Raw genomic sequence first — 15918 nt, forward strand, 5'->3', positions numbered from 1 at the left:
TGTTGAAAGTTCTAAGAAGATTTGACGGAGCAGCTAAACTATACGGAGTCATACAGTTAAGCTGCTCCGTCGAATCTTCTTTGAACATTCAACAGACACCATAAGCCTTCAATGACAGATTCGACCTTAGTTAATTTGGATTTTCAGACGAATTTTTAACGAAAAACAAAATAAATAAAAACGAGTCTCGGGAGTAACTAAATAAATTTATTTTTTGGACTAAAAAGAAATTCCGAAATGAAATATTTCAGTGTGCGCATGTCTAATGTATTCTATTCATTCCCTACTTTACTTACTCAAGTGTATCTCTAGACAAAACTTTCTAGGTTAGAATAAAGTATAGAGTGTGCTATACTACGGACTTCCTAACTTATTATGACATCTTGCCAGTGTTAGTAAGGTTGTTAGTAAGTCCTCCTTAACCATAAACCACCATTTGTATACTGTATTCTGTGTGAGGTAGTTGTATTGGACAGACACACATCTCTGACAAGGACAGATTAGGCTGATTTTTTTTAAAGAGCTGATATGTGTGACTAAATATAACCCAGCAGCTGCTATGTGGTTCCTTCCATATATGTCTGGGCCCTTTAACCTCACAGCTCCACTACACAGCAGATCATATTGTGAAGCTGAGCCATCCTCCGGGAACTGGTAAGTCTGTACACTGATTTCTTTCATGGATCATTTTAATGTCCCAAGTGAAAAGTTTATTTTGACACTCAAGATCATTAGTTTGCAAGACACATTATTATGTGTGTTGTCTTGAATTTCTATTTTATTTCTATGAAACTTATTACACTTATATTTTACTGATGGTCAACTTGTGCTGTTTAAAAGGCAAGAAAATCAGCATGTAGTTTTGCCAGTTAGGACAATGCTCTTTATATGGCTGGTCACTGCTTGAGCTTTTTCAAGCATTTGGGCTCTTTCCTATGGGTTGCAACATTTTTAGGCATTTGTTTTTTTTTTTTTTTTTTTTTTTTTATTGATCTGAATGCAGCCTATTTACTTTTAACAGCCCTGTACACACAGGTGCATACATATTCATAAACTAGTGTCATATTTAGATCAGTAAAAAAAAAAAAAAAAATGTTGCCCTACTGCTCCGTATTTTACATGCAGTATAAGCGTATACATGTAAGTATAAGCGTATGCATGTAAATCACACTTCCCCTTTGAATGGTAGATTATATTGCCATTCTGGGTGCTGGAAGAATCTCTGTGCACATATATACATGTGCACAAGGACTATACGGTCCTTACTCGCTTTTTTTGCACTGGAAATTTTAGACAAGAAGATCTGGAGGTCATATACACTATATTGTCAAAAGTATTGGGATGCCTGAACCAAACTCCAAACTTGCTCATCCATGTCTTTATGGCATCTTAAAGAGGAAGTAAACCCTGATGAGTTTACTTCCTCTTTCATTCCCTGCAAAGGCAAAGCATAATGGACTACTATGCATCGCATAGTAGCCCATTATGTGTCACTTACCTGACACAGGAGCCAGCGAAGTCGCGCTGTCCCCTGTAGTCCGCCGCATCCATCTTGCTGGTGGCGTCTCGCAGCTCCGCCGCTGTCATTCGGCGAAGCCGCGATGACGTCACTCCCGCGCATGCGCACGGGAGTCGACAAATGCGGCAGCTCCATTTTTGGAACTGCCGCGTTCAGTGCGCCTGCGCGCCGCTGTCTACGGCGCATGCGCCGTAGACAGCGGTGCCCATTTTCGGGCAAATATCTCCTAAACCATATAGGTTTAGGAGATATTGCTTGGACCTACAGGTAAGCCTTAATCTAGGCTTACCTGTAGGTCAAAGTGGTTTGTAAGGGTTTACAACCACTTTAAGGCATCAGCATACAAAGACATTTTGGACAATTTCATGCTCCCAACTTTCTGGGAACAGTTTGGGGATGGCCCCTTCCTGTTCCAACATGACTGTACATCAGTGCACAAAGCAAGGTCCATAAAGACATGGATGAGCGAGTTTGGGGTGGAGGAACTTAACTGGACTGCACAGAGCTCTGACCTCAACCTGACAGAACACCTTTGGGATGAATGAGAGAGGAGACTGCGAGCCAGGCCTTCTCATCCACATCAGTGCCTGACCTTGCAATGCGCTTCTGGAAGAATGGTCAAACATTCCCATATACACACTCCTAAAGCTTGTGGACAGTCTTCCCAAAATATATTGAAATCCTATGGCCTAAGACTGGGATGCCATTAAAGTTCATGTGTGTGTAAAGGAAGATGTTCCAATACTTTTGACAATATAGTGTGCCATTACTGTGTGCAAGCACTCTTTTTGGAGTTTTTTAATGCTTATTTGTACATGCATTTTTTGAAAATTTTCAAGCTTGAGTATTTTAGGTTTTAGGCAATGGAAAGCTATTTACTAGGGAAAGGAGAGAAATTGGGCAAAAAAAGAAGCATGTTTTCAGGGGCTTCCATACAGAGACCAAACCCTGCGACTCCTAGAGAAGCTCAGTTACCTTTTTTCAGCTTCAACCAACATGACACTTGGGTGTGAGTGTGCACCACTGAATATAATGGAAATCTCAATGATGAGTGTTGAAGTGCTTTGGGAAATGTGCTTCAAATGACTCGGGTGTGAACTGGACATTTTCCAGTTATATATACAAATAAGTCTAAAGCCCCATACACACTATCAGATTATCTGCTGAGTTTTTCCTTCAGATTTACCAAAACCATGTAGTAGAAGGGCCTGCCTGATTGCATACACATTGAAACTCCTAAGGTTTGTCCTCATATTATATGGTTTTGGTAAATCTGAAGGAAAAATTTAGCAGATAATCTGATAGTGTGTATGGGGCTTTACTCAAAAAGGAGTTTTTCTTTTTTTTTAAATAACGAGAATTAATTTGAATTCACTTTGCTGAAGTCAGGCCAGTGCAAGATGAATTCTGGTTGCTCTGGGTTACTGCACATAAAAGCTAAACATTCAGAACAACTTTCTGAATAAAGCTGTGTGTGTCCACAAGTGTAGCTGTGTGATGTGTGATGTGTGAACATGTGTGAAGAATACTAGCCTGTCTATGATGATATTTCTTCCATAGTCTCCACAATTACTGTGACATCTGGATCCAGCTGTGGTCGTGCACCATGCCAGGAGTGGTTACTACAACTCTAACTGATCTGAACTCCGAATGTCTTCTGCATTTGTTTTCCTTCCTGGATAAGGACAGTAAGAAATGTCTGTCACAAACATGTCACAAGTTGATGGACATTTTCCAGGAGCCTTCACTATGGAAACTTCTACATTTCAGCTCCCCATCTGAACTAAACAAGAAGAATTTTGTTTTGGGACCAGCTCTGAAATCGTTGTCTATTTGTTGGTATTCCAGCAGGGTAAAAATCTGCAACATTGAAGACTGGGTGAAAACCACACTCCAAAAATCCATGTGTAGCCACCATCTTAATACAGTCAGCGACTTCCTGCTCCAGGTCTCCAAGAGGTAATGCCAAATTCACCACTGAATTAAGCTGGTCATAAAATGACCCGATAAAAGTGCTCTGGAAGTAGAGACACTGGTACCCTGACTATGCTGGGCAAAGTAACAGTGTCTCTGCGAAGGAGGACCCCCGTTAATTCAACCTACCTATACTGCCCCACAGCTGCTCCCCCTGTGATACCGCTCAGGCTGTATGACTGAGGGAAATGCTCACTCCCCCGGGTCACTGGCACTGCTAATTTCAACTTCAAGGGAGCTCGGGTAAGGGGAGTATTAGGGTTCGGGGTGAGGCCTTTATAGAGGTTCTGTGCCCTACATGGGCAAAGTGACAATGTCTCTAAGGCCTCATTCACATGGTAGAACATAAGCAGGCAGTCCTATTCATACCGATTGGGCTGCACAGACACAGCCACTGCTCCCAATTTCACATCCGCGCAGGTGCGAGTCCCCGGACGCACATTGCCTTTATACGGGTCTGCACACCAACATGGCTGTCAAGTTGGGAGTAGCAGCTGCTGTCTCAATTGACATGACTTGGACTGCCTGCACAAGGATGCACAGAACACTTGTGCATCCCCATGCTGGCAAACAAAGCCCTTGCACAAAGCACAGGCACTGTCAGATGTTTTTTCACCTTAATGCATAGAATGCATTAAGGTGAAAAAACATTTACCTTTACAACCCCTTTAATTTAATTTGGTGGCTGAGTGGCAGCCAATGGAGGCATTGGCAGAGGGGTATAGCAGATGCTGAGCAGTTTGTGAGGTGGATGAGCCTGGCAGCAGCGTTCATGTTGGACTGAAGTGGGGATAGCCTATTTAGAGTTAAGCCAATAAGGAAGGAGTTGCAGTAGTCAAGGCGGGAGATGACCAGGGAGTGGATTAGATGGTTTGTCGTGACATCGGTTAGGAAAGGGTGTATCTTGGAGATGTTGTGCGGGTTGAGGTGGCAAATTGTGGACAGCGGATAGGATGTGGAGCTGAAAGGTTTGTTCAGTGTCCAGGATTACACCAAGGACCTTGGCGTGAGGGGACAAGTTGATAGTTGAGCCACTGATATTGACAGAGAAATTAGGGGAAGTGGCACCTGAGGGTGGAAATATCACGAGCTCAGTTTTGGATAGGTTGAGTTTGAGGAAGTGATGTGACATCCAGGCTGATATGTCTGCTATTAAGTTGGTAATGCGTGAGGAAACAGATGGAGAGAGCTGGGGGGGGTGAAGAGATAGATTTGGGTGTCATCAGCGTAGAGATGATATTTAAAGCCGTGGGAGGCAATCAACTGACCCAGAGAGTAGATTGAGAAAAGGAGAGGTCCAAGAACAGAACCTTTGGGGACCCGAACGGAGAAAGGGAGAGGAGGAAGTAGAGTTGAAAGTGACACTGAAGGAGCGATGGGATAGGTAGGATGAGAACCAGCGAAGAGTACAGTCACGGAGACCAAAGGAGTGGAGTTTATTGAGGAGGAGGGGGTGGTCCACTGTGTCAAAGGCAGCAGAGAGATCCAGGAGAAGTAGTACAGAATAGTGTCCACTGATTTTAGCGGTTAGTAGGTCATTTGAGAGTTTAAGGAGAGCAGTTTCCATGGAGTGTTGAGGGCGAAATCTGGACTGAAGGGGATCAAGAAGGTTATTCATGGTAAGATGGTCACTTAGTCGGTTGTAGACCAGTCTTTCAAGAAGTTTGGAGAAGGCGAGTAAGGAGATGGGACATAGGTTGTTAAGATTGGTGGGGTCCAGTGAGGGCTTTTTAAGTATGGGGGTGACTAGCGTATGTTTTAGAGAGTTTAGAATTGAGGGTCAGAGGGTGAGCGTAGCATTTTTGCGAGGGAGCAGGATCCAGGGGGCAGGTAGTTAGATGAGTGTTAGATAAAAGTTTATCAACCTCATTAATAGCAGGGTTGAATGAGGGAAGTAATGATTGTATCTGTGGACATGGGGTGTTGCATGGGGGAGGTTTTTGCACATTGGAGATCTCCTCGTGAATTGTATCAATCTTAGTTTTGAAATGATTGGCGATCTCCAGGGCAGTGAGTGAGTTGGTGGGTGGAGGCAGTGAAGGACAGAGAGTAGAGTGTTGAAGGTAGGGAAGAGTTCACGTGGACTGGATAAGAATGTGTTAATGAGTTTGATAAAGTTGGTCTTTTTGGCAGTGTGAAGGCAGGAATAGTATTTTAGGAGGGCAGATTTATATTGTGTGAAGTCTTCCTGGAACTTAGTCTTATGCCATAGACGCTCAAGAGCGCAGGTAAGTTTTCTGAGACTTCTGGTGTTGTTTGTTTGCCAGGGTTGTAGCAGTCTGGGCCTAATTCTGAATGTAGTGAGGGGGGCAAGCTTGTCTAGGAAGGAAGACAGTGAGCTGTTGTAGAAGAAAGTGGCTAGGTTGGGGCAGGACAGGGGTGAGATTTTGTCATAGAAGTGATCAGTACAGAGTAGAGAAGAGAAGGGTTGAGGTGGCGAAGGTTTCTACGTGTAACTGTTAGGCAGTTGGAGGGAGAGGAGGTGGAAGACAGGGAGAGAGCAAAACTAATAAGGTGGTTATCAGAAAGTGGGGGAGGATTGTTGAAAAGGTTGCATGGAGTGCACAGATAGGAGAAGACAAGGTCAAGGGAGTTGCCGTTAGAGTGAGTAGGAGCCTGTATCCATTGCTTCAGGTCAATCGATGAGGTTAGACTGAAGTTTAGAAGTAATAGTAGTGTTAATGTTAATAGGGATGTTGAAGTCACCAAGAATAATTGTGGGGATTTCAGAAGATAGAAAATTAGGGTAGCCAGACAGAGAAGTCATCAAGGAAGGCTGATACTGGTCCAGGGGGCCGGTAGATGACAGCAATTCTTAGAGAAATGAGAGAGAATAGACGAATGCAATGTGCATCAAACGAGGAGAGTGTCAGAAAGGGAGGTGGGTGAAGTACCTGATAGGTGCATATCACTTGTAGAAAGAATCACTTAGAGAAAGAAGCCCCTGCAAAGTGCTCCTCCAGAAATGAGGGCCATACAAATGGGAACTTTTGCAGGAAAACTGGACATATTCTGCTGCCTAGTATATAAAATCAATAAAATCAATGACAGGCTCAAATACACTGTTCTGAGCATATGGCCCAGAATGCAAGTACCATTCACAACAATGCACCGCCGTTATATATTTCAGCCTGGCATAGATTTTGGCAGGGCTGCTGCCAGTTGGACCTACCTGGCGGCAGATTACACCTAGTTTTAACGCTATACAGGAAGAAGTCTTCACTTGCATAAGCCCTATGGTATCACTTATGATAAGTAGACTTTCTGACATTCTCTAGAACTGTTTGCTGAGAAGCCATGTTTGTTTTCTCTAGTCTCTGAACATGGCGTTAGGCTTTAAGGCTATTGCCAGCTTCAATGTCCCTTAGGATAGGATAGATTCGCCTTTCTAAAAGAAATAATAAATGCACACCTTTTAGCAGGTAAAAAAAATTTGCAGATCATAGGTGTAATGCAGGCTGTCAGTGTAAGCTGTCTCCTCATATGGGCAGGCAGTTACACAATGGCAGCAAGAATCAATGAATTACCTAGAGCATTCAACAGCGCCCTGGTATGTCATTGAAAATTACAAGCTGACAGCTACAAAGACTATTGATACTTGCAGTTCTTCCATTCACAGGACTCTGTGAATGAATGACGTGGATGGATGGGCCCGGCATGGCTGCTTGTTTTTTTTTTAAATTGTGACAGCAAGTTTGGGGAGAAGACCCCCAAATTATAGTTGGCCTAAAACCCTTAGAATACGTGAATACTGCTGCAGCCAATGAATCCAGCAATAGAGGAACCACAGGGCACACCAACAGGGAGACTGGTCAGATAACCTCATTCACTCCACAGATGTTATTCCAGCAAAGGAAACATATAACAGCCTCCCATGGTGAAAAACCGATTGCTGTTATAGTGGACCCCCCTCTCTCTCTCTCTCTCTCTCTCTCTCTCTCTCTCTCTTTCTCCTGGAAAACGCACTGGAATCACATTACATTTGAACACCTATGTGTTTTCCTGAAGTTACCATTCAACGCTATAGGACTCAAAATCACACCATGCGTATACGTAAATGTCCGCCATAGGAACACACATGTGATTCAGTGCGTTCTGGAGTGCATCTGAAATTGCATCAGTGTGAACCTGGGCTTACGCTTTCTTTGCTTAAACCCCATACACACCATCAGATTTTCTGCAGATTTTTTCCTTCAGTTTTACCAAAACCATGTAGTGCAAGGGCCTGCCTGATTGCATACAAATTGAAACGCCTAAGGTTTGACCTTATATTATATGGTTTTGGTAAATCTGATAGTGTGTATGGGGCTTTAGAGTAACAAGGGATATGGGCATATACTGGTTTTTATCAGTGCAGAATGTTTTACAGTTAAAGTAGAACTAAAGGCAAAACTTAATTTTCCTTATTTTGGATAGAGTAAGGGAGCACTATTATCCCTGTCTGTTTCTTGGCGATCTATGTCCTATTGGGGATATTTCTTTTCACTTCCTGTCCCAAAGCCAAAACAGCAAATCCCATTGTTTCACCAGAACTATGGTCCCCATTTAAAGAATTCATCTATATTCTTGTTCTGGTGACAGCCTCGGAGATGGCAGCAAACCAGTCAAATAGAGAGGGTCAATCTTCCTAATTGGGGGCACACATTGCAATAAAAAACCTGCCAGGTGTTCTAATCTCTCTCTCCACTTTATACAAAAAGAAAAAGAAAAGAGTTTCCTTTAGTTATAATATAAAGTGTAAGCAGCAGCCCAGCGAACACCAGGAGAGAAAAATGTTAACGCATTTCACATAGATAACAACGCTTAATTATGTTATGATTAAGTGCAATTATCTGCATGAAACACGTTAACATTTTTATCTCCTGGTGCTCACTGTGCTGTATATGCTTTTATTTGTTGATCACCACAATAAAGATTGTGGCATCCTTCCCTATTGATCTCGAAGGCGAGTTTTGCGGGCACCTCTGTTTTGGAAGCAACACTAGACTTGCAGCACTCATACCCTGAGCAGCGTTTCTTCATTATTTGACTACTGTTTTTTTGTGTTCTAGGTGCCCAAACCTTCGGACGCTGACATTGTCAGGCTGTGCCCATGTGACTGATGAGCCTCTCCTCCAGATCATGAGACATTGCCCAGATCTTCAAAGTCTACAGCTGGAGAACTGCTCTGGGGTAACCGATAGACTGCTGGCCGTGGTACCCTTGCGCTGTAGACGACTTCACACTCTTCATGTGAACTTCTGCAGGAACATAACAAAGAAAGGGCTCTCACTAGTGCAACAAGGATGTCCAGAGCTCATTCTACAGGCAGATCGGAGTGCAGACATGTTCACTGACAGGTTACCTAGTGAAAGTATTCCTATAAAGAGGAAACCAAGAAGACTCGTACTAAATGTGGACTGGATAGAAGCATAGTACTTTCCTAGGTCACAATAACCTAAATGAAGCTTGAACTGAGAAATACTGAGGCCGATATACTTGTAAAGATGCAAATTTCCTGGCTGTGGTGCTGATCCAAGCCTTTCTAGATAACAGACCCAGGACAAGTATGCAGCAAAAGTGAAATCAGAACTCCTGATATGTACATGTCTGGTCTGGGCTATGAAAGTGTTGAATTCAATAGTACAGCAGAACAGCCAAGCAACTAGCATCATCAGAAGAATAACTTAGCAATAGCAGCCTCCCTGTTTTTTTCATGCGCAGGTTTCCTTTAAAGTGTAACTAAAGGCAAAACCTTTTTTTTTGGTTTTGGATAGAGTGGAGAGGGATAAGAATGCTTCTCAGTTTTTTTTTTTTTATTGCTGTCTGTGCCCCCATTAAGGAGATTCGCCTCATCTGTCCTGTTTAACATTATAATTGCAAGTAAAAGAAAACCCCCTAATTCTGTGTTGTCCCCAGAAATAATAATAGGGGGGAAATCTTCCTATGGGGACACTAGTTTGGTGACCTAGGGGTCCTCAAAGAATTCCCTTAATTTGCAGGGATTTCCTCTCACTTCCTGTTTGGCTGTGGAATAGGAGGTGAAGGGCAATCTCTGCAATGAGCCACAGATGAGAAAAAAAAAATGTGACAGGGGTTATAGCCATCCCTTACTCTGTCCAAAATGGAAACTTTTTTTGCACATAGTTCTACTTTAAAGTGACCAATACAATTCCTATTGCTGTCTTATCAAATAGTACTTAGAGGCTATTGCAAGGTATTTATTGATTCATTTCCCTTATCGAAACAATTTAGTAATCCAGTTGCGGCAGCTGTGAAACTGATCTGCAATGATAGCGGAGCTGGCCATACACCGTGCAGATTTCAGATTTCCACCAGTTCCTGATTGAACCGGCCAAAGTTTGCTTTGTGCCTGGCCATGTCAGCCCCCTCCCATCCAACATCCTTCATTTGAAAAGGAGCCAGGCAGAAAATTGTCATCTGCACAGTTTTATTGAATCCGCTGGCAGATATAGCACAATAAAGTGATTTGTCCATCCATCCTGTATAGTGTGAATGGAGGAAGCCGTTGGATTGGATTCAGCCTGCAGGCTCCACCAGTGTATGGCCAGGCTTGGTCTGCCCAAATACAATGACACAATCTATCCATCCTTTACTGATTGGCTGGATTTTTTTTTTTCTGTCAGCTGACCTTAGCATATAGAGGAAAAATAGGATTGGCAGAGAGAAGAGTGCTAATGGTTAAACGTAGAGGATATTAGTACAAGGTTTGAAGAGAATAAACATAATGATGGGGTCTTAAAAGCTAGAAATGGGGGGCTATAGTGCAGCCTCTGACATTACCAAAGGTCCAAGCTTAGCTTTGTGTGTGATTACATTCAGTAAATGTTGTCAGAGACTGCAGATATGCAACAGAAGATGGTCAATGGTATGCTACAAGAGATGGCCAGAGACTACGAAAATGCCATAGAAGTTGTTGGAGACAGAGCATGCTTCGAGAGGTATTCATAGACTGGAGACACATTACACAAGCCTGTTAGAGATCATAGCTATTACAGCTCCTGAACCAAAAAACGTTTCCACATTTTTGCTTCCTACAGCCCCTTAAAAAAAATGAATAGAGCCACATTCGAGGTTTTTGTGCTGCAAGATCCATTATAAATAATCAGAGGTAAAACATAAAAAGGGATGGACAACACAGAAAATGTAGGATAGTTGGAAAGTAAGGAACCAAACTATTTAACTCCTAGAATCCAGTCTAAAGAATAGTTTTCATGCACTAGCTTGTGTAAGCACCTAGGTAAGGAGGAAAACAGATTTTTGTTCTAATGCCTCGAGGCTACACAAAGATTGCCAAGCCGCAGGTTGGGCACCAGGGCATAATTGGTAATAATCACCAAAATAATATCTGCGCTAGGTCAATTCGTGTAAACAAGCAGCCAGCCACCTAAAACCGTGATACTAGTTAAACAAGTAATATGCAAAAAAAAGCAGCGCTAGTTCAAATAATAGTGTTGTCAAATAAAAAGCATATTAGCTACAATATAAATACATAAACATCAAAGTGAAAATAAATGTGAGAAGTTTAGTTAGAACAAAGTGTCCAAAAAGAAAGTCCTAATAGTCAGAGTGTATTCACTCATAAGGGAGGGTCTGAATTGTGCAAACATTCCTTCAGATCCATTGTGCAGAGAGACTCCACCACCGTGTCAATCAAATGTGCCTCTTACCAGATTGGTTGGACCATTAGATTATAAATGGTCATAAACACTCAACAAGTCAGGGCAGACATGGTTTCTCCAACCTACGACAACGCTTCCAGGAGCATTGAGGTCATCAGTAAAAAAAAATAACATACATACATACATGGTAAAATATGTACTATACTTAATCTATTTATTGTATGGCAGCTCCCACATGACAGTAAAAATAGATAGTTAGATCCTTGTATATAGAAACTTGTAGTAGGCTGATGGCTCAATAGAGCGATGCCGCATCCGGCCGCCAAGCAGCACAGACCCACACCACCAGATGATGTCATCACAGGCTACTTTCGGTTGTTTCATTATTTTGGTCTCTGATTTTGTGGAAATATAAGCAATACTATAGCAAAAAAAATTCTGCGTGGGATAGAAATTTAAAGTATGACTAAAAGGCAAAACTTTTTTTTTTAGTTTTGGATAGAGTGGAGAGGGATTAGAATGCCGGTCAGTTTTTATTGCTGTCTGTACCCCAGTAAGGGAGATTCACTCTATTTTTCCTGTTTGCAACTATAATTGAAAGTAAAAGAAAATCTGACATTTTGCGTTGTCCCCAGAAAAATATTAGTGGTGAAATCTTCTGATGGGGACACCCGTTCTGGTGACCTGGGATTCCCCGAGAGATTCTTTAAATTTGCAGGGATTTCTTCCCACTTCCTTCCCATAGCCAATATGGGACAAGGGAAAGCTCTCCAATGGGACAAAGATGACAAAAATAAACCTTACAGGGATTATAACCCTTCCTTACTCTATCCAAAATGAAAACAATAAATAAATAAAGTTTTGCCTATAGTTCTGCTTTAAGAAATATGAACGTAACCAGTGTATGTATATCCAATATTTCATTGCGTCCAATAGTGGTATACAACATGTATTTTTTTTTGTCCAATATTTCCAGAGATGTGGAGGGTGCACTTGTCATGCGATTTGACAGATCACAGTTGCATGACAAGTCGCACCCTATTTCTGTTTTGGAACCATTTAAATTGGTGTGACTTCAACTTGCACCAAACTTTGAAAAGGTTCCTACACTATTTTTGTCAATTTCATGTGCAACATGTATTGACATCTGTGCATGGCCATGGCTGCAGTGACAACTCTAAGGCATCCTATAGTAACAGACCTCAATGCGGTAACCCTAGATGGATCTTCATACCGAAAATGATTTGATTTCTTACAAAAAAATTCACGTGGAAACTTAGTTTACAAATATGCAATACCTCGAAGTATGCAGTTCAGGAGAATGTCATAGCAGGGTAAAAAGTGCTTGTCTGCTTACTTGTAGAGCTGGGCTATTTTTGGTCCTGAGGAGCTGTGGGCAGGCGTTTTTAGGCGAGGCCATGGCTTCAGCCTAGTACGCGGTGTCCTCGCGGACTAGGCTGAAGCCTCGCCTAAAAACTCATGCCTGTAGCTCCTCAAGTGAAAAAAAAATAATAATCGATTTGCTGAAAATTTGACCTCTCAACTCGATTCAAATCGATTTTTTCCCCAGCCCTACTTACTTGTTCTGGGTAAAGGCTTGTTTAGACTAGTGGCTTTGGGGGGGTGTTTCAGACAAGCGGTTGTTAAACCCCCCCCCCCCCCCGCCAAGCGAGCAGAGGTGTTCCTATGGTGTGGTCATGATGCTTTGCTTCATGCCTGTAGCAATAATGGTCCCCCCTGATGCGTTTGGCAGTCAATACCACCGCCTATATGACCCTTTCAAAGGAATGGAGACATGCCGCAAATGCCCCACAACCATGTGCATTGCATGCAGTTGCAGCGCATCAATGCAGCATTTACAGGGTTAAAACAGGAGTAAAGGAGGCATCATCGTAAATTGCCTCTTCACCACCTGTCAAATTCCTCATAACGAACTGCAATGCACATTAAGGAAAGGAAAATGATCTACAACGTATTTTGGCTGTGAGCAACAAAAAAATCCCCCCAAAAAAACAAAACAGCTGCATATCAATGCAACATGCTAAAAAGAATTAAATTTATGCTTGATGTGCATTTTCATGCAAGAGTTTTGCTGCATCAAAACACACAAGTGTGAATAGGAACTTAAGATAGCCATAAATGGTTCAAATCTCAGCCGTCTCCTACTGAACCATTCGAACCATGTATGGGCAGGCTGAATTTACCCAAGTTGTTTGATCGATTATCTTGGGTGCATCCAGCCTGTCAGATTTCACATGCGATTATTGCTAGCGGCTATTAATGCCACTAGCAATAATCACTGTGTTCTCCCAGCTGGGGCGGCTTCCCCCACCAGGGAAAAAAACAAACTATGGCAACAACAAACCGTAGTTGCAGGAAAGAAAATCACTCCGTGATTTACAATTAATGTACTGTATTTATTGGCGTATAACACACACCCCAAGTTTAGGAGGGAATTTTAAGGAAAAAAAACTTTTAGGAGGGAAGTTTAAGGGAAAAAAAACAACTTACATTTATATGCCCATCAGTGTCATCTGCAGCCTTGTCCACCATTGCAGCCTTATCCACCAGTGCAGTCTTGTCCCCCATTGCAGCCGTGTCTATTTTATGTTTTAAAAATGCCGCCACCGAGATACAGAGCCGGATGTGTATCTCGGCGGTGTGCGGTAGTTCTCGGCGGGCATCCGGCCGCCTTCGGCTCTTCTCGGCAGCTTTCGGCCACCGAGAAGAGCCGAAGGCGGGCGAAAGCTTCCGAGCACGGCCGAAGCTGGCGAGAAGAGCCGAAGGCGGCCGAAAGTCGCCTTGAAGAGCCGAAGGCGGCTGAAAGCCGCCCAGAGGCTCAGAATTTCGGGGGATCGACGTATAACACGCACCCACGATTTTCCCCTGCTTTTAAGGGGAAAAAAGTGTGTGTTATACGCCGATAAATACGGTACTTAAAAATTGGGCAGATATTCTGTAGTCTTTATCCTATCACATGCAAAATGGTATTATTTTATCCTCCGAGTCACCTCATAGAACCCAACAATATCAATATTACAAAGGAGGAGTCATATGATCATCTTGTGAAATTACTGATTTTTGGTTGAAATATGCCACTGAAAGGTGTACCTGGTTATTGCTGAGATTTGAGGCCATGGTACTTTACGCCACTCATTGCATTAACGTGGTTGTAAACCCTTCCATATACCCAGTGAAGTGACTGACCTCAGGTGATAGAGATGAAACAAAGCCTCCTACATAAGTAGAACCTGTTTATCTGCAGTCCTCCTTTCATCCGCTCAAAGTCCAGAATTTATAAAGCTTGTCTGAGAGGAAAAAAAAAAAAAAAAGGAGGTCTGAGAGCTGATTGGAGGGAAAGACACCCCCCCCCCCCCCCCCCTTCACACAGCACACAGGAACAGAGCTGAGGCTGGAGATCCCTCCCATGTCACTTTTTTTATCTCTTGGTGTCAGGAAAAAACTTGTCACATGTGATTTGATTCATACTGATAGCAGAGGAACGAAGGAGCAGAGAGAAATGACAGTTAGAGCTCTTGATTGAGACAAATACAAACTATAGAGGGATATGCTTTCTTCATATTTCACGTCTGAGTTTTACATCCACTTTAAACTAAGGATTAAAAACAGTGTCATTGTGTAACAAGGTTTTGATATCTTGCCTTATAGGGTCAGAATAGAAACAGATGAGTGTTTTTTTTTTTTTCTAATGTTAAATCTCTAAGAATGTCACCTAATATTATGTTCATATCCATCATTTGGGGTCCACTCACATCTTTGTGTTGTGGGAACACAAACGGTAAAACAAACATCACCACAACTTGGTGATAATGCTGCGGTGCCATTAATTATGAATGACATCCCAATGCACCATTATAGATGTAGGCAATGCACTGCACATGTTGTGTTATTAAAAAAAAAAAAAAAAAAAAAAAGATCCAGTCTGGTTTGGTGTGTATTCAGCAGTATCAGCCCTTCCAAATTTAATGAGCTGTCCTCATTTGCATTCCAAATTTCAGTGATCCTGATAATGGTCTGTTTTACTGCTGATTTAATTAGAATGGTTTAAAGTTTTTATATTATTTTTTTTTTTTTTTGTAAAAAAGCATTTTGATTTTGTAGATTTTATTTGTTATTTAACGGGCTTGATTAAAAATGTGTTTTAACTAATCTGCATTTTATCTTCGGTCAAAGGAAGGTCTAAAATACTGAGAAGGATCAGCATTTCTGTCCTGCTGCCCAGCAGCAAGAAACTGCACCCTTCATCCTCATCTGCATTGACAGCGCTGTGCTACAAATTGCTTTAGTTCAACACACAATAGCACAATGCAAAAGTTCACAATACACATTGCATTCCAATTGTACAAATGGCTTTAGATCTATGTAATGTAAAGTCCTCCTCGATTCGGTAAAATTTCAATGTATTGTTTAGGTAGGACCTCATATCTAAAGGATACTGTACAATCAGACAGCTGTAATATGAATGCACCTTTTTTAAGATCAATTTCCATATTTTGCATAGTGGGGGCATGGGGATTTATCAAAACTGGAGCAGACAAATCTGTAGCAACTGTGCCTGGCAACCAATCAGTATCGGCAGAGGGCTCAGAATGGCTCAGCCCTTGTACACACGGTCGGAGAATCTGTCGGAATGAGTCTTATCGGACCGTGTCGTCAGATAATCCGACTGTGTGTGGTATGCATCGGACTGATTCCGTCCGACCCAATTTTCCAACATCCAATATTTCCCGACCAACTGGGCCGGACGGACCTAATCCGATCATGTGTAGAGCATTTTCATCG

The 15918-nt window shown here is 42.2% G+C and overlaps 1 protein-coding gene across 1 annotated transcript; it reads left to right on the forward strand.

The window, feature by feature from the left end:
• The first annotated feature begins 537 nt into the window (after positions 1-537).
• Positions 538-14493, forward strand: FBXL22 (F-box and leucine rich repeat protein 22). The gene is made up of 3 exons (XM_077472762.1): positions 538-654; positions 3080-3478; positions 8545-14493. The coding sequence occupies exons 1-3, from the start codon at positions 560-562 to the stop codon at positions 8906-8908; spliced, it is 858 nt and encodes a 285-aa protein (XP_077328888.1). The 5' UTR covers positions 538-559; the 3' UTR covers positions 8909-14493.
• The last annotated feature ends 1425 nt before the right edge of the window (positions 14494-15918 follow it).

The sequence above is a fragment of the Lithobates pipiens genome, unplaced genomic scaffold (genome assembly GCF_037356315.1).
Source record: "Lithobates pipiens isolate NorthernLeopardFrog02 unplaced genomic scaffold, aLitPip1_a1.2 Scaffold_8, whole genome shotgun sequence".
Classification (NCBI taxonomy): Eukaryota; Metazoa; Chordata; class Amphibia; order Anura; family Ranidae; genus Lithobates; species Lithobates pipiens.

Excerpts from the sequence above, each read along its gene's own strand:
- FBXL22 (XM_077472762.1), top strand. The coding sequence starts at position 560 with ATGTGGTTCCTTCCATATATGTCTGGGCCCTTTAACCTCACAGCTCCA. Across the intron at positions 655-3,079 it reads GAGCCATCCTCCGGGAACTG|TCTCCACAATTACTGTGACA; the intron begins GTAAGTCTGTAC and ends TTTCTTCCATAG. Across the intron at positions 3,479-8,544 it reads CTGCTCCAGGTCTCCAAGAG|GTGCCCAAACCTTCGGACGC; the intron begins GTAATGCCAAAT and ends TTTGTGTTCTAG.